At 36.9% G+C, this 24127-nt stretch overlaps 1 protein-coding gene across 1 annotated transcript in view; it reads right to left on the bottom strand.

Moving 5' to 3' along the window:
• Positions 1-24127, bottom strand: part of LOC141464970 (uncharacterized) — a 61590-nt gene that overhangs the window by 18211 nt on the left and 19252 nt on the right. Inside the window, exons 10-14 of the mRNA XM_074148145.1 lie at positions 22653-22717; positions 20355-20461; positions 16972-17083; positions 10781-10880; positions 674-713 (exon numbers count right to left, since the gene is read on the bottom strand). Coding sequence (XP_074004246.1) covers positions 674-713; positions 10781-10880; positions 16972-17083; positions 20355-20461; positions 22653-22717 — 424 coding nt within the window. The remainder of the gene's footprint in view (positions 1-673; positions 714-10780; positions 10881-16971; positions 17084-20354; positions 20462-22652; positions 22718-24127) is intronic.

The following is a 24127-nucleotide window of genomic DNA, read 5'->3' as shown; positions in this document are numbered from 1 at the left end:
TACATCTACAGTTTCTTCCCCCATCTCCGTATGTAAGCCAGACATACTGAAGTAATTTGCTTAGAGACTGGAAAGTTTTTAGATGTTCTCATGAATAAGTATGGAAAGGGGAGCATATAAATCACCAGCAGGTTATAGCCATATCTAGAAACATAACAAATCAAACCAGGATTATTTTTTTTATATCTGTTCATCTTGCTCACATAATGGGTTCATGCTAACATTTTGTGGGATCTTCTGGAGCATTTGACCTCATGCTTCTAGGTGAAGTGGGCTGGTACAGACGTAAGTTTGCTGTGCCCATATTCCAAACTAACAGGTATAAGAGAAATCTGGTCCAGAAATCTGCATGTATTGGCACATACTTGAGCTACCGCCCTGCCATAAAGCCACATTTAAAGTTCTCCCTACAGCTCATTAAGCAAAGACATTGTTATGACCTGATCAGAGACTCATGTAACTCATATTCAGTAATTCAATACAGAATTTTACTATTTGCATATATATCTTGTAGCACTATTATCTTGTTATCAGTAATTATGCATAATGTACAATGGAAAGACTTTCGTTGCTTCTGTGGCTACTGCTTGAAGTTGGGGAAGCTTGTGATGGTGCGTGGCAGGAACACTACCATCAGACATTACAAGAAGTTAATGATCAGGAGTTAACTTACACTCTGGGGCGCCCTCCAACAATTCCAGTGAGGCCAGGTGCTGGAAATGGAAATAAAATTCACAAAAGAACTGTTAAAGCAATCTTCAAAACACTAGAGCTCATAGCTTACCATAGCCTGAATTGTCCCCATATATAGGCGTATTTAATAAATACTCGAAAATACCTAGCAAATTGATTTATGAGAACATAACATAATAAAACTCAACGTTTTATACAACAGTTAAAAAGACAAAACATGTAAAAGCTACTGTGACTTTTAACAAAGAAATGAATTTGTTTCAAATATGCAAAGTATCATCTAAATCTTTAGGTGGTTCTTCCCAATATTTTGTACACGGATGCCACTCAGGTGATACATTTGATAGAAAAAGATCTTAGCTTTGGGGTTTTTTTTGCTGCTGTTGTGTTTACTTTTGAAGACAGCAGAGAGACAATTCTGACCCAAACCATGGTTTGTTTTAGTACTTGTTTAATATGACTTTGCTTATTAAACTCTTTCAGATTAACTTGCATCTTTCTCTTAGAATTTTCACTGCTAATTTTGCTTTTTTAAGGTGCTGGGTACTGTAGATCCCATTCTCTCTCTGCTAAATAGGTTATTTAGGAGCTTAAGTCAGTAGCATGATCCCAGATTTGCAGTAAGTCAGCACTGTGATTAGACTCGTGTTTATTCTCAGAAGCAGGTTGCCAAGCTTTGCTTCCATTAAACCCATCTACTGTTCTGCTCTTCTCATCCAGAGCATAGCTTCTCGCCCTTCTTTCTGGCATGGATAGCAGGCATCCACGATACATAGCTCCGTATAGCATTGCAGGGGAAACAAACAGTAAAGTGCATACATTAAATCAGTCTAGGAATTAACAAGTGTGTTATGCAGTCCCTTAAAAATAAATGCGGTGGAAAGCTGCCCACATGGTGTATTTACCCAAATTAATCCTAGCTAAAAATGGGCTTCTTGCTTCCTCCAAGTGTGAATTCTCTTTCTTTGTGCTCCAAACAGACTAAAAGCCACATAGCCATACTGTTGTGGTACTAAGCTCACACTGATAACCTCTACTTCTCAGCAAGCTTTTTTGGTTTAGCTTGGATTCAGTGCCTTGGTAATGTGGACACATACCAGTGGCAGCATAGATGGTACAACACAGCATCGATTACAGAGTCCTGCTACATTCACCTTCATGGGAAGTGACTGAAACAGTCATTAACACAGGGTTCTAATGAAGTTTTTGAAGAGGGATGCTGTTACATAGTCCTCATCTTGATCACACTGCTCTATAATCTGAGACACATTTGGAATCAACAAAACTAATATTCAGTGCACATCTGAATGATTGATTCAGAGATGGTAATTATAGTAAATAAACCTACAGTTACAGAGGAGGTTTTCTGCCCAAGGCTAGTCCAGTATCACTCTGCCAGCTTGGCCAGTGTGCTAGTAGTACAGTAATTGCACATTATTACTAATTCACAAGATAAACAGACTTCACTGACTATATTTTTAGCCAGAGACTGAAAAAACAAGCCAACCAACCAACCTCAAAACACAACTACCTTCAAAAGTTGCTACAGTTGAGAACAAAGGGATTAGGGGTGTTAGTATTAACTCCTCTTTCTCCAAAAAAAGCCCATGGTGTTTGCTTTTTAGTACAGGAAAAAACCAATGCCTTCAACAACAACAAAAAAGCCATGAATAACCACCTTCCTACCCAGTAAGTTCTGCTGAAAAAAATGTGGTAGCGAATAGAATATGAAAGAGTCCCTTACATCAGTGTTACACAATTTTAAATGATCCAGTGAAGACTGAGCCCTATACATATAACCTGTGCACTCATTCAAGCAGAAAACTGCCATCCACCTTTAAAACCAACTGCAGTTATTTTACTGAATTATGCGCCTAGTGCGTTTATCTAGGTTGTTGGGGAGGAGACTGGATATGGTAAGGTCATGTTGAAAATATAGGTTCATAAAGTTAATTTAAATTATCTGTGGATTGTCACATGGCTCACTTCCTGCTAGGCAGCTGAACTGCTCATTAAGGATACCAGATTTCACTCCAACATCAATTTCAACTTCCTGCAAGCTCTCAAAGAAAGCTCTTCACTTGCCTACTCTCACACAATGGAACTTGGCTCCTACAACAAAGCAGTTCTCTAAACACTGACAAGAAAACAATCCATCTAAGAGCAACTACTGCTCACACCTCGAGGCTACGATGACCTTTTACTTCTGCTTGCTATTGCTAGTCTTGCGAAGTTCTCCAGCATAAACTACTGTAACAGCAGGTCTGCCTCTGGAGATACTACAGCTACCCCTGCACGTAAATGCAATTGCAGTTGCAACATAATATTCATTTTTATCTCACAATTATCCAATCCATTGTTTATGTTAACACAGAAAAGATGGGAGTGCTTGTAAGTACAATTTAATTCTATTTATATGCAATTCCTATTTAGACTTCACGCAGAGAAGATGAAGCAAATCCTAAACTGATCATGGTTTACAATCAGGGATTTGTTATTTGTGCAAACACACAGCACCAGAGCACACCACCTCACCTCACAACTCAGAAACCCATTACGTTTCTCCAGTAAAACTGAAAGAAGGGAATAGAACCTGAAGCACAACCAGATAACAATGGTCTTGTCACTGTGGCCAGACCTACTTCTGCAAAGTTAATTGTGAACTCCATCTGCTGTCCTAAGACACCTCTTTAAAAAGATCTCCTCGTGCTGTACTTTATGCTTACCTTACATTGCTAGCTTAAAAACCTGCGCAGATGCTCTCCCTCCCTCCTTTCTGGAAGAAGACTTATCTTTATCTACAATGACATGAGTGATTTATCATACTTGTAGAGAAATTCAGTCAGGCTGCAATATCAAGTTGATAAGATTATTGGCTAAATTGAAGATGTTGATTTCCTTTCCCAGAAACTTTACATGACCACTATTTGCTATCAGAGCTCCATTCATTAGTTCCTCAAGGCAGATGAAGTACCATTACGCACAGTGCCATCCACTCTGCCAACAGTCACACTCCTGAACAAGTTGCTTCTCTTCAAGCTGACAAACAACTCCACACCATTACTTGCCAGCTTCTGTGCCTCAGAACAGCACAAAACTGATACATTACAAAATGAGCTGAAGGTCTTTAAGTTGGAGACCTTCCTCTCAATCCATTTATATTCTGCTCACGATCATCTGTAGGCACAGTATTTGTCTGGTGTAATCAAACTGAGTATCATATTTACTTTGCTTCAACTCTGTATGATCCAAAAGCCTGCCATTTCTGAGAATGTTTTCCCTCACAGTGCCTGAGGATCTAGCCCGATAAATACAAACTCTCAAAGTGGCTGGGCATTTAAAAGCAATGAATAAATCCTGGGGATTACACCACCTGAATTCCACTGATTTCATTAACTCCCAAGCATACGGCATGATTGGAGAAATGTCAGGCACTAAGTCCATTAAATTTACTTCTTTCTAGGTGACTAAGTGAGTTTCTAAGGTTTCTAGATGTGGGACCCTTCCTTTAAATCCTGTGCTTAAAGGTTTGAACTACACTGAATCTATGATATAAAGAATCAATTATTATTTAACAAGTGCTTCTCTTTGGTTAATATGTGCAATTCTTCATACAGTCTTATCCTGTATTTTCATTTTATGACTTCTCCCCTCTAGCCTACTTCCAATCTTATCTATTTTCAGCCCAATTACTTTAGGAAAAACAAACCATCATCTTCTGTGTGTACACGTATGTATATATGTATTTGTCAGGTTTTCTCCTCGTGTTCATGATTCTTCCAGCACACCTGCAAGACCCCAAATTTTGGGTCCAATGAAAAATTTCATCCAAATCTGAAGGATAGAGAGGAATCTCAAGAATATCAAAGCACGCTAACACCCCACGACCACCATCCCCTGTGATTTGGCAGTGTAGTGACAGATGTGCATGCAGATAATGCAAGGTAAAGTGCATTCAAGATATACTCCTCAATACAGCAGTTCCACCACTTCTCATCCTTCATGTATGCTTTCTCCCTCCAGCTGTCCCTCTTTTCATCCTACAAAACTCATCCAAGGATGGACTTGCTAATACCAATACTTTTAAAAATATCATATATGATATGCTGGAGAAGACAGTAAGTTTCTGATGAATTTAATGTGGTATTAGGAAAACAGAAGAGTACTGGGAAAACCAATGTTGCTCTCAGTCAGGGCTGTCACAGCTCCCCTCCCTACCCCAATCCTTTCACTCATTCTTGTCTCCTCCCCTGCACCAGCTCTGGTGTTCACACGAGCATTTCATAGAATCATAGAATCATAGAATCATAGAATGGCTAGAGTTGGAAAGGACCTTAAAGATCATCTAGTTCCAACCCCCCTGCCATGGGCAGGGACACCTCTCACTAGAGCAGGTTGCTTAAAGCCCCATCCAGCCTGGCCTTGAACACTTCCAGGGATGGGGCATCCACAACTTCCCTGGGCAACCTGTTCCAGTGCCTCACCACCCTCACTGTAAAGAATTTCTTCCTTATATCTAATCTAAATCTCTTCTCTTCCAATTTAAAACCATTGCCCCTTGTCCTGTCACCACTCTTCCTGACAAAGAGTCCCTCTTCAGCTCTTCTGTAGGCTCCCTTCAGGTATTGATAGGCTGTTATAAGGTCTCCCCGGAGCCTTCTCTTCTCCAGGCTGAACAACCCCAGCTCTCTCAGTCTGTCTTCATAGGAGAGGTGCTCCATCCCTCTGATCATCCTCGTGGCCCTCCGCTGGACCCGTTCCAACAGGTCCATGTCCTTTCTGTGTTGAGGACTCCAGAGCTGGACACAGTACTCCAGGAGGGGTCTCACGAGCGCAGAGTAGAGGGGCAGAATCACCTCGCGAGACCTGCTGGCCACACTTCTCCTGATGCAGCCCAGGACACGGTTGGCTCTCTGGGCTGCCAGTGCACACTGCCTGCTCATGTTGAGCTTCTCATCCATAAGCACTCCCAAGTCCTTCTCCTCGGGGCTGCTCTCCAGCCATTCTCCACCCAACTTGTATTTCAAAACTAGCAATAGTAAAAAGAATGCTTAAAATCAGCCCAAACAAGCACCAATTTCAATATGTAGAACCACCATCTTTTAATACATTATAATCTATGCCTTCAGTATGACAACCTGTAAAATGCCCCATGGCAGGAAAAGCTCCAGTCGGAACCCGCAATCAACTTAAGAGATGCAAAAAAAAGCTTCATTCCTCCCAGCTCTCATAATTCCCCACTGGGTTTTCTGATGGTGGGACAGCCTTATGTTTTGTCTCCTTAATAGTTCCTCTATCCTATTCAAATCCTACTTTAACGGTCACACACAAATTTTGGCTTATTACTTGTTCTTTAATCTACTTCTGTCAAAAAGTAGTAAATATTTCTCTGCAAATCTGTGTATTTTTCAACAGAATAAGACATTATGCAATATATGAAAGATGTTAGACTGCATGAAACATTTTGTAAAATGTTTTGGAGTAAAAAAGCATGGAAGTGCTCTGACTAGTGGAAATCTAAAAAGCTTTAAGTACCTTAAACTCATTAGGTGACACTTCTTTCTTTGAAACTACTGAGTTCCAAAATATAATGATGTCTCTTGCTCACCAGCTTACAGTTTTTGACCATAAATGGTTTGTCCCTTATATTTTTAGTGACTGAATTAGCTCAACCAAAAGGTTATTGATCTATTTACTGCATATTCTAAGGAATGCTATATATAATATATTTACACATAAAAACCAGACATCAAGTAAGTCTACTTCTCAAGCATTATTTTTTTAAGTGATCAAACTAGACCAATCTGATGTTCAAGGTTTTATACTCAACAGTTCTTACAATACAATTGAGAAGTACAAAATACATACAAAGCTTTGTTTACAGGGGTCAACTATATGATCTTAATTATTCTATGTCCTCTGAATACAGAAGATAAACTATCTTCTGCAATATTATTCTCAAAAATGAGGACTGCAGTAAACTGTTAGAACTAGGACATTTCTGGAAGTATCTTCCAACACACTTAGGACATCAGTCATAATATTTACATATACTCAAGCACTTTAAAATCTCAAGTTGTATTAACCAGCTGTCATCTTAGTGTCAAACTCCGGTCATTTTAAAGTGAAATAAGGGTCAGTACATGATTTCAGCTATTAGTAAAACATTTTTTAGCTACTGAACCCCTGTTAAAACTATAAATGCCAGTTTCCCACAGCAAGGTTCTTCTTGAGTGTCTTCTACATTGCATTGTATTCAGAATAAAGTATCTGAATTAAAGACAAAAAAATAAATACACCGTATCAACACAAGTTATTAAAATGCTAACCAGACTGCATATAATGAAGGTATTTTCCCTGAGTAGTACAAACCTGCTCTGTGATTTTATGAAGTGACGGTGAATTACTATAGACTAGGCAATGTAGAACTGCACTGAACTCCCACAGGCTACTACAGATTTAAAAATCTGATTCTGTATGTCTCAGATTCTTCACTCACTTCATAGAACAGGAAAAGAGCTCCGAAGGCCCCGCTTTTAAGACTGAACATTATAAGCACATTTAAAGCTTTTATTTTTTTTTCAGGAGACTGTACATACATAAACCCAAACAAACTTGTTAGTTGCTGTTAAAAAAACCCTGTCTATTATCAACTTTCAACATACTGGGAAATAAAAAGCAAGCATACTTTTACCAATTGAAAGTTTAACAAACTCAGGTGTTAGTTGTATAAAAAGATTAAAAGATTGGATTAGGTGCCTTTGTCTTTTATTGTTGTTTTTTAATAGCTTGTATCCCTTTAAGCCCATCAGAAGACCATAACCCAAATGAAAACTGATTAAGCGTTCCAACAGGCAAACTAAATACCATGCTCAACAGAAGTCTACAGCAAAAGCCTTCCATTCCAAACAGAAAACAAACAACAAATCACTCTCTGATGTATGGCATGTCTATATACAGTAACTTCAAATTTTAATCTGGGCTTAAGGATTTCATCTGCAGTTTTAGGAATACTTCAGAAAATTTACTTGCAAGTACGCTCATGTGCTCCACTGGTCTTCAACAAAACCAATGGGAATTAAAAAAAGCCTTAGAAAAAAATGTTAGGGAATAGCTATGAAAATCTGTCTTCCACTCTTGATTATGGAAGCTTTTTAGAAGATGCCACCTTCCCAAACTTCTCTCTTGCAGGTCCTTGTCTATATTGCAGAGCACAAAACCACACATGCTTCAGCCCATTCCAACACATAGGTAGCATTCCTTTATCTCTTCTTTCTAACACAGAGGGTGAGACTGCATAAGAAAGAGGGAATTTCAAATCAGCACACCACCTTGAGATGGTTGTCTTTCTACTAATTTTCAGAAGTAAAGATCTACCATAAATAGGGTATGAGAGATTCAAGTCCATGGTTCTTCTCTGCCTAAGGACACTCCATCCCTCCATAAGTGACTAAACTCCCATGAGGCATGTTCTGCTTCTCGCTGAAGCTGTTACCCTTTCTAGAACAGTAATCATCTGCAAAAATGGCCCAGTGAAACACAGAGGGAGGAAAAAGCCATGGGAGAAGGGGGAGGGAAATGAACATCAGGTGCTGTGATTAGAGAATTCACCTAGGACAAGAACAATCATCTTGGTTCTGGCTTCTGGTTCCCAAGATCATTTATATATCTAGCCAACAAGAATTTTAATTTGTCTTGTCCATGGAGCTGTCTGTTTTAAGATGATTAAGCAGCGGGCATTCCTTGTTCTTTCTGCTCTTCACAGCAAATTCTGGCAGCCTACACCACTGTCAGAAACTAAGCATCATTAAGTTGATTCAGTTATTAGTACACCGCTAATTATTGTTTGGCAGTATTGCACAAGTTTCTTTTTTTTTGTTGGGCAAGTCGCACTGAAGAAAACAAGAAAAGAAAAAAGACTCTTCATAACCACTGCCTTAAGAGTATTCCACATCAACAAGCAGCCTACTGAGAATTTAGATCCCAAATCTGACCCTTCTCTGCATACAGAGAGTTTAGCTGTGCAGGTAATACAGAAATCTACAGCACAACATCAACTGAAAGTGACTGTATGAAGCAGTCTCAATATATCTTCAACAAAATAAAAGAAAATACTATTTATGGGGCTGTTCAAGCACTCGGAAGCATGTCAGTAAACAGCTCTGATACCCTCTGACACTAGTCATTTACATCACAGAGGCCAAAAACCTTGTTGAAGTCCTGTACCTGGCAAGCAAAAGTGTTATTTATCACCATATGACCCAGATGATTCCAGAAATACACTCCTTCCCATTGCTGCTCATTAGCAGTGATTCTATAAATTGAAACAGATTTTTTTTTTTTTTTTTGAGAAAAAATGCTACAGGATGTTCTAAAAAGTTTAAGCTGTTCCTTTAGGAGACAAAACCAACATCCCCACCATTGTCCACGCAGACCAGCTAACCAGATTCTACACAGGAATGCATTTGTTTCATCACGAAGAGTCCTGATAACATGACCTGAAAGCTTGCTAGCCACGTTAAGACACAGATGTTCATATATTTTGGTAACTCAATTTCAATATTGGACATACCCCACCCAACCCAGGTGGCACAGATTTTTTTACCCTTTTTTTCCATTCTGTGAAGACTGGTGGTGAAAGGAAAAAACTGAAACCTTAATAAACCTAGCAATTTCAGACTTCAAACAAGGTTATGTACACCGCAGCTGCTTTATGAAAGAGGCAGCACAGACTTAAGAATTTGGAGAGACAAGTATACATTCATTAGCTTTGGATCTTATAAACAAGTAATTGTTTTAAAATCTACCCAGCTTTCCTTTGTTGAAAAAGATATTTGCTAGGGGACTGTCTATACACATATAAAATAAAGAATAAGTATAGACCTTTACTTTCAGGTATGTTATATAGTCTACTTGAATAATGAAAAAGGAGAAACTACTTCAATTATGAATCCTTAACTAACTATAGAAATGATAGTTTGGTCCAACTGTGAAAACACCATCTTTCATTCATTAGAAAAAACAGTCTTTATATGCAACGTACATCTATGCTAAATGCAGACCTACTAACCAGCCTTCAAAATTGCAAAATCTTTAAAAATTATCTCAATGAATATTCCCAATTAGTACTACGGGATCATATTCTATCTTGTAGGGGGAAAAAACCAAACAAACAAAAAAAAGACAACCATGCTGTACTTCCATACAGTTTGGAACCCACTGAAAATACAATGTTTATTAGTTCCCTAACTGCAAGGCAACACCTACCCGCCCCTCCATTTATCAGGATTCTATAATTGCTATGGAAGTTGAAAAACTCAGATTAAACTCATGTAATTTTAATTTTGAAGATCTATGTAAATCCTCACCATATTTTTCCACAAGGTACGTAGAAGCCGTTGCAAAATATCTGAGCTCTCGTCCTCAAAATAAGCTGTCCAAGTTTTAAATGGATAATAAAAGTGGGATAAGTATCCATAATGTAAGCAGCAAATCATAATATATGAATGTGTTAATTACAACTGAAATGGATATAGTGGTGACACTTAAGTGACTTGGAAGGAGAACGGAAGGAGAAAAAAAAAAAGTTTGCTCAGAATAATCAAACATTAAGTCCTCCTAGAAAGTGAAGAGAATCCAATGACATGTAAGAAGAACAAATGTGAAGGTTTTTTTGAACAAACGTTTGGTAAACAGTAGAAGCATAAATCATTTCACACTTGGTCACCCTTATGCCAATTATAAACTCAAAACTAAGATGGTATAATTAAATCCCAGCATTTTGACTTTACCTCGCAAGTCAATTAAAAAATAAATCTTGCAATAGTTTCAGTACGCCACAAATTCATACAAAATCAAATAATAAAGACACATTAACTTGAGGTTAGACAGAACTTCCATTTTATCATTTTGCTGATGTCCGCAGGTCCCTTTTCTATGCCAAAATTAAATACTTTAAAAAAATTACGATTTCACTATGCACAGAGCAATGAAACCGAACACAGCTCAGTCTTTGGGTGCTAGTCATGTTCAGGAAAAAAAATAAAATGAAACTTTAAAATCCTTAGAAGATGATGTGAATATTTACCCATGCCAGTTCCAGCTGGTGCAATCTCTCTGGAGAAGATTTCTACAGCTTCCTTTTGCTTATGGTGTACAGCAAGCCAAATAACAGCTTCCCGAAGACCCTGCTTCAAAAATTAGAAATTAGATTAGCTTAGATGCAGAACATCAGTTAAATTTACCACATCAAAAAATAACGGTAGCTCAGCATTCAAATTAAATCTAATGGAAATGTTTAGTGCTCACTGCTATAATTTTCATTTCACGACTTTTCATCCAGCATCAGTGGAATTTTCTGTTAATGTTTCATTGTCTTTTTTATTCTGCTACCATGAAATCAACTATTGGGTATCTCAGAGTGCTAGGACACTGTGCTGCTTCTCCAGCATTCTTGAAGAATCAAGTATTATAACTAATAATACTTTATAAGAAACTAAATGCTTGGCTTCACTCTCAATGGAACTGGCAAACGAACTTTCTTCTTCATTTTAAGTCCACTGAGAATACTTTGGGGTCAAGTTAGAGAGCCAGGTTTACCTCTCTTAGCATCCAGAAGTAAGAAGATTTGCCTAGGGAAAAGAACTCAAACCTAATCCTTGGGAGTTAAATGGGACAACGGAACTGGTAAAAGCCGCCACGTTTCCAGAGAAGAAAATAGACGCTCCTCTAAAGGTAAACCCAATCAGTATTCTGCTCCCTACTCTGAAGTCAACTAATACACCTGCCCTTGCAGATAAGTACTCTCTCTCACTTAAGGTTTTATTTCTCTAAAAATTTCTTTTCTGCCACTGAAAGATCTACCTTTGGAATCAATACACTCTGGCAAAAGCCTTAGAGTGAACATTAGGTCCCACTGAGGGCAAAGACTGTATTTATTCAAGAATTTACATCCACCAGTAAGAACTACCTTTAGTCTACCTTTGCATATCTAAAGATGTGAAATCTGCTCAAAATACAAGTCTGCCCCGAAGTGTCTCTTCATTGTCCCAAAGCAGAAGCACACCCATTTCCACGTATGAAATAGAACTGCACAAGGTCTCAAAACCTACTGGTCAGGAGTTTCTCATACAGCACTACTCCAAATATGGAGTTCTGCAGCAGGGTATTTCTGCCCTCTGGTAGTCAGCTCTCTGAAGTCAGCTTTTTTTGTTAATGAACATAAAGAAAGTTTCTTTGGTAACCTTACAGAAAATTCTTTGCTTACTTAATCAATGTGAAATTCAAAAAAGGAGGAGTCTGACTACAAGATACTAGGGGATTTCTTCCGGTGTTTATGTCCTCTTTTTATGTCAAGAGGAAAGGATACATTTCATGAAAGCATGAAAACCATAACAAAGTTTGGGTATTTGTGGGGTTGTTAGGGTTTTTTTTTGTTATTCTACGGAGCTCCGAGGATTTCATAACTCTCTAAAAACACCCCGCCTAAAGAATTCTTATGGATTTGGTAGCTGTTCGACTAAAAATGTAGAAGAGTAAAGGAAAACTGAACATATAACTACCTAGGATACTGAAGGGGACATTTTCCTGAAAGAAAGGAACAACTGGATTTTGGAAGATCCAAGCCCTTCTGAAGCTATGCCAGACATTTGCTATGCTGGGAAACAAATGTACATGACTAAATAATGTATTTTTTATTTATTCCAACGTTTTTCCTTACATATAGTAATTTCTGAAGCATTTAATAGCTTCTCAATTGTGCATAAAATTAGAAGAATATTTTAAAATAGCATTTTTCCTCCTAGTGTAACACTTTTAACAGATTTGAGCAAAAAGCTTATTTCTTCACAAATACAGAAACCAGTGACATTTCTGAAAGCATCAGAGATGAAATACTCAGCAGACAGGCAGGATACAGACACTGCTAGAATTCAACAGCTCTAACTTCAAAACATAGGGGTTGAGGAGTGGAGAGCAGAGGGGACACATTTTTTTGGTCAGATATAAAGAACGGAACCACCACTCCTTAAAGGAGTCCTCCCTCCTCTAGGCCAAGGAACAGCATGATCCTACACAGCACCAAATTTTTCATGACTTAACACTGAAAAAACAGAGGAACTTTCTTCATGCTAACAGCATCTTTCCTCTAATAGATAGGAACAGGAGAGGAAAGATGAACACCTTGAAGTTGTTATTATATGCAGGCAGTTGATAGACGAACTGAATTAAAGTTGTAATCAAACAAAACCACATCTCATCCTTCTTGCACGTTTTGATGTTTGTTCACTATCCAAAGTGAGCAGCTGTCCCTGATTTCAAGAACTAGAAGTCATGTCAAAAACAATTCTAAAATTACTTGAAGCAATTGTCCATTTACTCAGCTGGCAGTGAAAAATGCTAGGCTATCATGCCTGACAAAATATAAAATTTACTCATTAGAATTCTAGTAAATTTAACAGTATCACAATAAAACAGTCTTTTCCAACTTGAGTAAAAATTTTAAACTTTAAAAAATTTTTTTTCCTCTTCAAAATAACTTGAGAAACTACATGCTTGATCTGAACTCCTAAACTGCCCATCTTTTAATACATCTCCTATCTCTAGTATTACTTTAATTGCCCACATTTCTGTAAAGCTGCATTCTTTAAAAACATTACATTAACCAGCAAATGGAGTATTACCTTTTGAAATACTGATATTATATATTATTATCATTTTCCTGTGTATATACAGTACATTTCCCCAAAAGCAATACTGTTGAACACACCAACGTTTGAAAATCTCAAGTCAATTTCAGGAATTTAAGTAACTTCAGCAATGTAGGAACATGGATGCATTTCCTAGTGGCAGCTGCTGAAATTGTGTTTATCATAAATATTGTCATATGCTGCACCAAGCATTCTGGTTACTGTAAGAGTATCCCAAAGAGACCATTATGTTACCAGACTACTAAATCCTCTATTCCAACTCAAATACAAAACAATACCCCAACACGAACAAGCTCGCTAATGTCAGCTTGTACCAAGGGAGGAAAACCTCCCAACTTTATAGCTGGTGATCAGCTAAAACCCAATAACGAAGGGCCTTCTTGTTTTACTATGTTTAAACCTAAATCTTAAATATTCATGAAGTCAAAAGATGAATTCTCTCTACTTCCTATTCTAGTGGTATATCCACACAGCAGTACTCTGAGGTACCATAATGGTAAATATAATTGCTTTCATCTTTAAGTACCCCTATGTAGACATTGTCACAGGGAGACACACACAGTTAATTTCTCAGCCTCCAAGCTCACAGCCTGGAAGATACCTGCCACAATACTACCATGTAGGAAATCCTGCAAACGTGATTCACGTTTTCATTAGTATATCTTGATATTCATGTAGGCAAAGCCTAAAATAAAAGTTTAAGGGTCAAGGTAGGAGAGGCTGTATTATTCTACCAGATCATGTATCACTGAAAGGATAGAAATTTTCTTCTATAAATAGAGAAAGAGATGTCCCGATCAAGACAATATAAATAAGAAACCAGTTTTCCAATTTAAAGTTTCACTAGATTAGTGTAAACAAATTGCTACACAGAAAATATGCAGCCATGCCACAAACTTAACAAATGCCTTTTTTTTAAAAAAAAAAAAACAAAAACATTCAGTATTCCCAAAGCTACCAAGAGATTCATTAAATTACTACAAATAATAACTAATAGGAAATATCCTTGGAGAAAACATACTTAGGCATCCACATCTACTTCCTGGTTCTAAAGTGTACCATGTCTTCAATATTCCATTTAAGTTCTAGGTTTACTTCCTTGCCCACAGATGCAAGACACAATGGTCTATGAAAATAATAAGCTGAATCCTGTTCTGAGTGGGTGAAACCACTATTAAAACTGGACATATAGACTATTTTAAAGTCATTTATCTTAAGAGTATCATAATTAAAACAAAAAAATAGCAAAACAAAGTTATCATTAATCAAGTCTTAACAAGGTGTTGTAAATTGATTAACAAAGGGTTAGTATAGGAAACTGACAGACACAGCACATATAGTTCTTATATAGCAAACTGTAATACCTGATGCACTATTAATAGATACCTCTCACATGAAGCACATCCAGTATTTCTAAACCATGAACTCATTGACACTGTGACACTGTGATAACCCCTTCTTCCTCTCCGACAGAAACCCACAGAGCAGGAGATATTAAACACCACTAGGGTTACTCAGTGCTGATTCAGGTTCCTTTTCTCATGCTGAGCTGCTGCTGACAAAGCGAGCTACCAGAGTTGCAAGCAACAACCACATAAATAGATGGGGAAGACTGGGAAAGGAAAGAAGGCAAGCATTTCTTGATTTCTAGGGATACTTTGTGTTATCAGGAACAGGCAATATTCTACACAGCAGCTCAGACTACAGTATACAGGCCTAGATAAGCCTGGGATATACAGTGATTTCACAGTTGCAAAGGCAAACCTTCACACACAGTTTGACAGACCTGTGTCAGAATTAGTCCAGCCACGCTAGACATCTACATGGAGCTCCAAATACTATTTAACTTATCCTGTCCTGGTGTTCATATACATACTTGCTTCTCCTCTTTAAATTTAGATGGTAGAATCTTCAAAGCAGGAACTGTTTTCTTTGTGTCTTGACATACTACCTAACATAACATGTCTCTGTTTTCTATTATCTGCAATCTTCTGTTCTCTATTATCTGCAACGCAAATAACCATGTCTAATTTTGTATGGAAAGATGTGGTAGGAAAGACCATTTAAGAGATGACGTTATTCCTACCTGAAGGCCTAACAGGCAGATGTTCTCCTTAGGATTCTATGACTTTGAATTTTAAATGGAAAAGCAAACCCCACTCCCCACCCCTTTTTCTCAAGCTTCTACGGATGCTTTCAGATGAAAACTCCTCTGGTTGGTTTCTTCCAAATTGCTGCAGGAACCGGGTGAAGTGGGAAGGCCATAGACCGATTTCCTGCGTTTCAGCCTCAGCTCTCACATCTTATTTCAGGCATGTATGGAAAGCACATAGAATTGAGGTAACGCTCTATTTACTTTTAATGTAAGACCTGGGAGTTGAGGGTGGAAATACAGAAAATACTATAAATACTCAACTTAATTTGGAAAAATTATTTAATGTACTGTAAAAGCAAGGCAAACTGAACAATAAGGAAGTAGAAACTGCTCTTTTTCAAATGATTATTCACTGTATACAACGAGTCAGAAAATCTTCTATGTAACAATTTAATTAAAGAACTATTACAATGCATAATCATAAGGAGCTGGTATGAACAGAACACATTCCTGTGTATCAAAATTTTGATTCTGCAGTCTCAGTAACACGTTTAACATTGCAGGGTTTATGGTCCAAAAAGGAAAAAACCGCATTATAAAGGTGGTTCATCAGGAAGCAACTCTTGCTGCTGTGCAGAATGAAATTGAAGCTCAAGCACTAAAAGCTGCTGCTATAACTTGCCCAATTTCTAAGAACACTTAATATTTATAGTAATAAGTTCACTGTCTTTCTCCACATCATGTTCTTGTCTCCTATACATACAAATTGACAGCTATTTCAAGTGCTGGTACTCCTAAAATCAAACTTAGAGCTGAGTTTTGCCACGTGTATCTTGAGAGTTTTGCAAGACTGCCACTGACAAACAAGAATTAGATGCTACTGTTTTGGAACAAACTAAACTGTCTAAATATTTAAAGTGCATGTAAGTGAGGGCAAAATTTACAGTCTGTTTCCTTTAAACAGGACTTTCATACTCTAGATTGGGAAAACAGACCAGCTGATTCATATTCTTATGTATGAATTTATTCAGACACAAAACACAATGCAGAGTTACAGAGTTGAAGATTATTTCACAAATAGTACTCAATTTTAAAGTTCCACAGGCAACAATAATTCTGCTATTTCCTGACTCTGCAACCTTTATAATGTGGTCTTTTAGAGTTACATCTAATGCAACTTAAGTCTACATCATAAGAACTTTTATAAGAAGATATTTCTTTAGATGAACAACATTAGAACAGGCTACAACAACATTTTTGTAAGATTGCATATCAGTGCTCCTGGAAAACCCAATACTGCAAAGACCTTGTCAGTGTTAATTTTGTATACTAAGTAGTGATACTGAATTATTTGCAAGATGATGGGATGAAATTCCCAAGATGATAGCGATTTCCTTTAAAGTTGTGGAAAGATAACAATATGGAGAGATTAAAAGAGGTCAGTAAAAGTTTAGGAACACTCCACTGAATACTTACACCATCTATACTCCTTCTAGCATGAGGTCCATATGTATCTTCAGACCCTAAAACCTGTATGTTAACTGCACTGTAATCTTCATACCCAAGCTGACTGAAAATAAGACGAGTCCTGCAACAAATGATTATTTTTTTTATTAGTAAACTGCCTCAAAATGATTATCTGAAGTAGTCCTGTGTGGTCCACAGGAGTTAGCCCTGTCATGTAAACTGGACTATGAATACTTTACGCTAAACAAATATATCTGACTGCTACAAATCAAGCGATTACTGACAAGGAAGTTATGCCTCTGAATTTATCCCCGGGTTTCAAATTGAGCCTTTTGTTTTTTCAAATTACTTGGAAGATGACAGGCAAAGAGAAATAAATGGATTTCAGGTCTTACTTTAACTTTAAAACAAGGATAACTTGAAATGTAATTACAGTATATGCATTCTTCCTGATTTTCATACTAGTAATTTGGTTCTTAACTGTTTCTACTGTAAGGCACTATGAACTATCAACACATACATGAAACTACCTCATTACATCACAGGAGCCAACGAAAAAAAGATCAAACTCAAGAAGGAACTTTTATTGAAACCTTGAAGGTATTTATTTGGGATTAACAAGCATAGAACTCGAATGCCAAAAAGTAGATAAAAGTTTTCAAAGAGAATGTTTCTTCGTTACTTGTGCCATTCCAGTCTGGCACTGAAATCCCTCAAACTCTTCCTATAAGGATATTTCCACCAAAACCACATGATGTCAAGAGTGTCAAGTTTGTCAAATAATGACTAATAATGGGGATGAACATTACCTTCTTTTTATACACCATGAAAACACACTGCTTTAAGATAGCCAGGACTTAGTACTTTTTTTTCCACAAGTATTAAATTTGTATTAAATAGACTGTTTGCAACAACTCTTAAAATAAACAGCCCATCTCTCAAGCACTAAAACCAAAAATGACCACTATAGCTTAAAGAAAAAATAATCATGTGAAGTCCAAAATTTAAAAAAAAAAAAATCACAGTAAAAAGAGTTAGAAAAAAAAAATCTTAAAAGAATCCAACCACTAAAAATAGTCCAACTTATTAACATGTTACAGATTGAAAAAATAAATCAAGTTCTGAAGCACCTAAACTGGCTCCCCAATAATCTTGGCCTAGCACCCTTCTAGCTGTATAACAGATTTTATCAGTTGAAACATTGGAATTATGTTAGGATGAGAAAAATACTTTGCATCAACAGAACATCTGGAAGACACTTAATGTATCATCATTTTTGTAAACATTAGCATGGTACCTGAAAAATGAAGCAGTGTACAGGACAAATACAAAATGTAATTTTCTAATTGTTGTAAAGAGATGAAGGTGGTCCATGTACCACAAATGAGGCCATCTTTATTTTGATGACTACAGTAAGACAGGTACCTCATTTAAGGTACCTAAAGACACAGTTTGCAAGTTTTTTATCTACAAACATTAGAGTTAGAGATAATAGAGATAATAGAGATCCAAAAATATTCTGTGGGTAATTTTTAGCCCTTTCCTGTGTCTTGGTATCACAACAGAGAACCATCAAAAATAAAAGGACACCAAAGACTAATCCAAAGAGACTTCTTCACACACATACTGCTAAATCTCTCCTGCTTTCAAAAATGAATAAATAAAGGAGAAGCACACAAGAAAGAAATGAAAGAAGTCATATTACAAGCTGCCAAAGCTGCTTAATGTCTTAGGCTGCCAACTAATTTGACCTGTACAATTGAAGCACCTTAAATTTGTGCACCTTACTCTGTACTTGTCGTCAATAGGCTACTGGGCAGAACTCAATTTAAAACGGACTGGAAAATAGCTAGCTGAAAGATCGTGTCATTACCACATTCTCTTACAATAAGAATTGGAGGAAGGACTGAAGTCAGAGCTTCCTAAAGAGATGTAGTTTCTGGTAGAGCATTCTCTGACAGTGATGAGAATAGCTTAACTCTTATTCTATATCTGGGCTGACATACACAAACCTTTCAAACATGCTGAATAAACAATTCCACACATTAAATTGTTTAAGATTGTGTTTGAGATGGAGAATATATTGATGGGCAATAATGTATATTGTTATTTTTAATGCATAGAACAAGCCACAGCTGCTCCAGGCATGCCTCATGGCCACTTATCGAGCCAGTTAACCAGCTTTTGGCTATCTCCCATGGCTCCTCTTTTCTGCGGATTACTCAGGACAGCATAGTAAGGAGGCTGAATTAATTTTCTAGTGGTCACAGAGGCAGCAGCACCACAAGCTGTTTCAATCAGACAAAAGATTCATGTAGTCCAGTCTGAAATAACGTTCAAGAGCAAACATGGGATGGTATAATTTCCCTTTCATTTCCAAAATAATCAACCAGCTTCCAAAAAGATTGCTTTTTGGAGACTTCTGAGTCCCTCAGCCTTTGTAGGGTTTTTTTCTTCATTGATTTTCTCAGTAGCTCTTGGACACATACACTTTAGCATTCACACCAGTATGAGGAAAAGGATTCCATAACTTAATAGGCATCCTGTATCAGCCTGCTCTCATCTGCTGCATCTCTTGAGGGAAGGCACACAGCTCCTCCTTCATCCCAGTGCTGTACATGGGCACAGGAGCAATAAGTCACTCTAAGTCCACAGTAAACCTTACACTTCTGACAGGTGTCTATCCTAGTGTACTTGCTGCATGGGTCTATAGCAGGATGGGGTGAAGCTTTGTATAAAAATAAGGCACAAAGAGATAGACCTCGTAACTAGAAAGATTGGGGGTACTGGAATAAATGCTCAGAGACTTATGAGAGGATATGGAATTACATTTAAGAGGAATCCCTCCTTGTCCAAATGTACTGGCATGACAATATGACTAAAGGCTTATCAGGCTGTGTTACAATTGTAAAATTGTTATAGGAAACAAAATCACTAGTCATGTTTTACAAGGCACTAAGGTAATTTTGTTTGAAACGCAAACTCGGTAAACTGCCTACATGTCATAGCACTAAGATTTTTGATTAAAAAAGTTCTATGAAAATCAGTGAAAACTAGTTTCACGTGGGTCTCTCTCTGACATCTAATAAATTTTCATCTGAATCACAGCTTTTCCCCTCGTTAATTTGGTTTGTCTCTGCTATCGAGCCATCTATTTTCAACAATATTTGAGACCTTTCTTGCTCTGTCAAATGTAGCTGAAATGTAGTCAGATGTTGAAAACAGATTTCCTAACAAGGCTACTTAAGTCTTAAAATGTCCTCCCAATTGGAAAATTATAACCTTCTAGGGTTCCTAAAAGGTTAATATGGTTGCCATCATGAGTCACAATTCTATTTTCATCACCTCTGAAAACAAAAAGCCAAAACCCCTTCCAAGGCTCAAATACTAACCTTTGCAGAATACTTTCTGCAGTGCGTTTTCCTTTTTCTATTGCCTTTGGACCTCCCACCGGACAGACAGCAGTAGCTCTGAAACCATCAAGGTAAGTGGCATTTACCTAACAATAAAGTGATTACGAAATTACATGGGATTCAGTACTGGTATGCTATAAATGCTCTGACAATCATTATTCATACATTAAGCAGAAGTGGACTAGCAAGAAACCATTGTCATCACCACAAAATGTTACTCCATTATTTAGAATTCTAAATTCTATTGGATGAAGATTCAAATCTGCAAAACAAACTCTGACTCACTTCTCATTGTCATCCTTAAGTTCTCCTGTGCTTCTCTATTTTGGTAAATAGGACACATTCTAACACTGAAAAGCTGAATATCCTATCACAGCGAAATAGACCACACCTAAGTTTCCCAGAAGTATTACAATAAGTGTGGGAAAACATCACATGCACACAAAAGAACATGCTGTACATTGCTAACGTTTAGCTAATAAGCATTTTACTACACTTCCAGTGCTACAGCTGCTTAACAGAACTGTAATACAGTGAAAGTAAAGACCATAACGCGTGGCCATAAATGATAGAAAAGCTTTAACAGATATATCTAAATTAACGGTGATGAGCATTTTCAACATCTGTCACCTAACAGAAAAACAAAAACAGAAATGGAATAATTACCTGGTAAGACATTCAGCATAACTCTACAACCAGAAACGCTTTTTCTACAGTAACTTTTCAAACACTTTACCCAGTCTACTTTTAAACGCCCAAAAAACCTGTGTTTCAGCTCTTTATTTTGAGAAGCTATTTCTCATTATTTTCCCTGAAATTTACCTTGTATCTGGCTTTCTCTTATCATTGTTTTACTAACTACACTTCACCTTTAACGCAGAAATTAGGTAATTTTCCTCTACACTTACTGTAAAGTTACTGAAAGATGTTACACATCCTTAAAATATTTCTAGCTTGTTATAATGCCCATTCAGTCACTTTCTAGCCAAATTGAACACACTAAGTTCATTTCCTAAAAATTACTTCTAAAACAGGTGTACAAAGCATATACCCATTTATTGCTGACAGCCAGTTTCTAAAAAGAAATATTTCACAGTCTCTCATATTTTAGAATACCATTACACAAATATAAAAAAACCCAGATATATTAAAAAAATATTCCTAAATACGTACATTTCAAATGCCCTACTTAAGGCATGATAATAAATAAATACGAAATAAATTAAAAGTTACTTTTATTTTACTGCTATGTAAAAAACAAGCTGCAATTACATTTTGCTTATTCCATTTCATTGTTCATCCACTGAAAATCTCAAATCTCAGTTATTTCCTTTAGATACTCATAAGTATGGAAATGGAAAGTCAAGAACCAAGACTGCAGGAGGACAAGGCTGCTGAACAGAATAGTTTCTGAAAGTTGCTGAGAAGCAGCAAAATATATTCCGCTTCAAGTTGCGCACTCGGACCAAGAAAGGAAAAGCATTTCCTGCTTCGTACATTCACTGCCTTCATATTTGACCACATCAAATTCCACTATTTACTACAGGAATAATAAGAACATTATCATAACTATCATTTGATTGATGGAATTTGACGTTTGTACAAAAGTATACTCTCCATTCTATGTCATTTTTAGGAATTAATTCTAAACTGACTTCTCCATCAGTTATACAATGGCACTGTAAGCCTGACTTTTAAAACTAAACATCCTTTAGAAATGTGCATATAATTTATGTTTTAAGACTTTTTTGTATTTTCACATTAAAAAGAAACAGGTATTCCCAGATGCAGATAATGCAGACACAAATCACTCAGAGAAAGGAAATTTGTTGTTCCAGCATTATGTAACTAGAAGTCTTGAAATAATAATTAAACTTCTGAGGAAATGCAAAAAGCTGACAATATTGTACTGAAATTATAGGTTGCCCATCAAAAAAAGAAATAATCAAGGTTTCATTATATTAGGTGAAAGTTTACAAAAATTCATGTTCAGTGGGCTAAGATGTTTTAAAAAATATTATTATTACTATAAAAGAACTATTCCAGACTTCTCTGCAGGTTTATGGATAAGCCTGTTACACAAATCAACGTATTTTTATATATCAAGTAAGGTTTGTGGTTTTTTCTTTTTTTCCCCCTTTCTTTTATTCTCGGGTCAGGGAGGATGAGGGTTTTAAAGTGGTAACAGTTTTTGGCAGAATATATTTTAGTGCTTTCTCCAAAACACAAAATTTTGCAAATCAAAAATACCTTACACTCCATAGAAAGGGACAGTACCTTATAAAATGTTGAAGGAGGCGATCCTTTTGCTCCATGAACTTTCACTGCCCCACCATCAAAACCTATAGTGGTTAAAAAAAAAGACAAAACAGTATTTAAGCTTCTTCAATAGAACTTCAAAGACATTCTTTTGTGATACATATTAATCAAATGCACGTAATTAAAAAGAAAATCATTGATAGCTGTACTACCACAGAAGAGAGAACCTTTTACAAAACAGTCCTCCCTGCCTTAGAAACACAAACAGCAAATTGGTGACTAAATTTATGACTTCAAAGAGCCTTTTAATTGAATGCTTGAAATGTTTATTCATGTACTTAAAAAATACTTAACACAGAAAGCAGCCTTAGGACTTCAGACCCAACAGTTATTTTCCACTTAACAGCCAGTTACTGAACACACACATAGAACATAAAATTTACTGTAGCTGGCTGGAGCGGAGCACAGTCCTTCACTTGGTAAAGAAACAATACAAGAAAGATGAGAAACCAGCGAGCAGCTGTTTGTTGATAGCTGAGTAAGAGAAGGGATAACTTAACTTTAGCCTTGTTGTCAATAACAGAAACAGAACAGCCTGAATGTACGTTCCAGGGCAACTACCATGTTCATTATTAGAAATATTAATGACAAAAAGAACATGGAGAAAACTGCTGCCATGGCATCAGGCTCAAGCTTGAACAGGAGAAAAATCAGTAAGTGCAACTCCTTGAAAATTAGCAGTGCAGGATCAAAACCTCATGTCAGACAGACACAATTATACTGCAGTTCACCTGTAGGTAACCTGTGCTTGCAAATATTTAGGAAGCAGTTCAAAGCTTTACACAAATACTCTGAGGAGATCAAATCAGAACATATCTGAAAAAGTGAATGCAACTAGCAGAAATTTTACATGTCACTCAAATATCATCATCACACTCTCTGCAAGACTGACATAAGGTTAATTTAGCTCTCTCAATACAGAACAATATCCCTACAATCAGGGTGAAGAACCGGAAGTTTCATGTTCCAAGTGAAGGAGTAATATGAAGAAAAAAACCCCACAAAACAAAACATACAGCATCCATTGACAAAAAGAAAACAGAAGCACCTCTCAGTTTAAACACTGCAAGTACTCCAGCAGGACAATAAAATCGGCAATGTAAACAGCAAAAACAGATAGCTTGCCTGTTCTTACTGGTGTACGTGTCAAAGCACTTCAAACTAAAAATACTTAAGAAATCTGCCCATTTTCCATCTGTTATATTTCTAAGAGGACTAACTGAAAGTTCATGTGAAAGTTCATTTTAAGTTCAAACATGTCATATTGGGTCATTTGCAAGCTAAAAGTTCACAGGAAGGTTAGGGTAGTTCTTTTTTTTTAAAAAAAAAAAAAAGCCTAGTGGCTAAAAGCAGCAAGCTGGCCTTATCACACTGCCATTTGGTTATGTTGCACAAGCACAAGGTTCACCATACAGTTTTAAGGTACTTTTATT

This window comes from Numenius arquata, chromosome 5, assembly GCF_964106895.1.
Source record: "Numenius arquata chromosome 5, bNumArq3.hap1.1, whole genome shotgun sequence".
NCBI lineage: Eukaryota > Metazoa > Chordata > Aves > Charadriiformes > Scolopacidae > Numenius > Numenius arquata.
The sequence above is the reverse complement of the archived record's forward strand: the minus strand, read 5'-3'. Positions and strand labels throughout refer to the sequence as shown.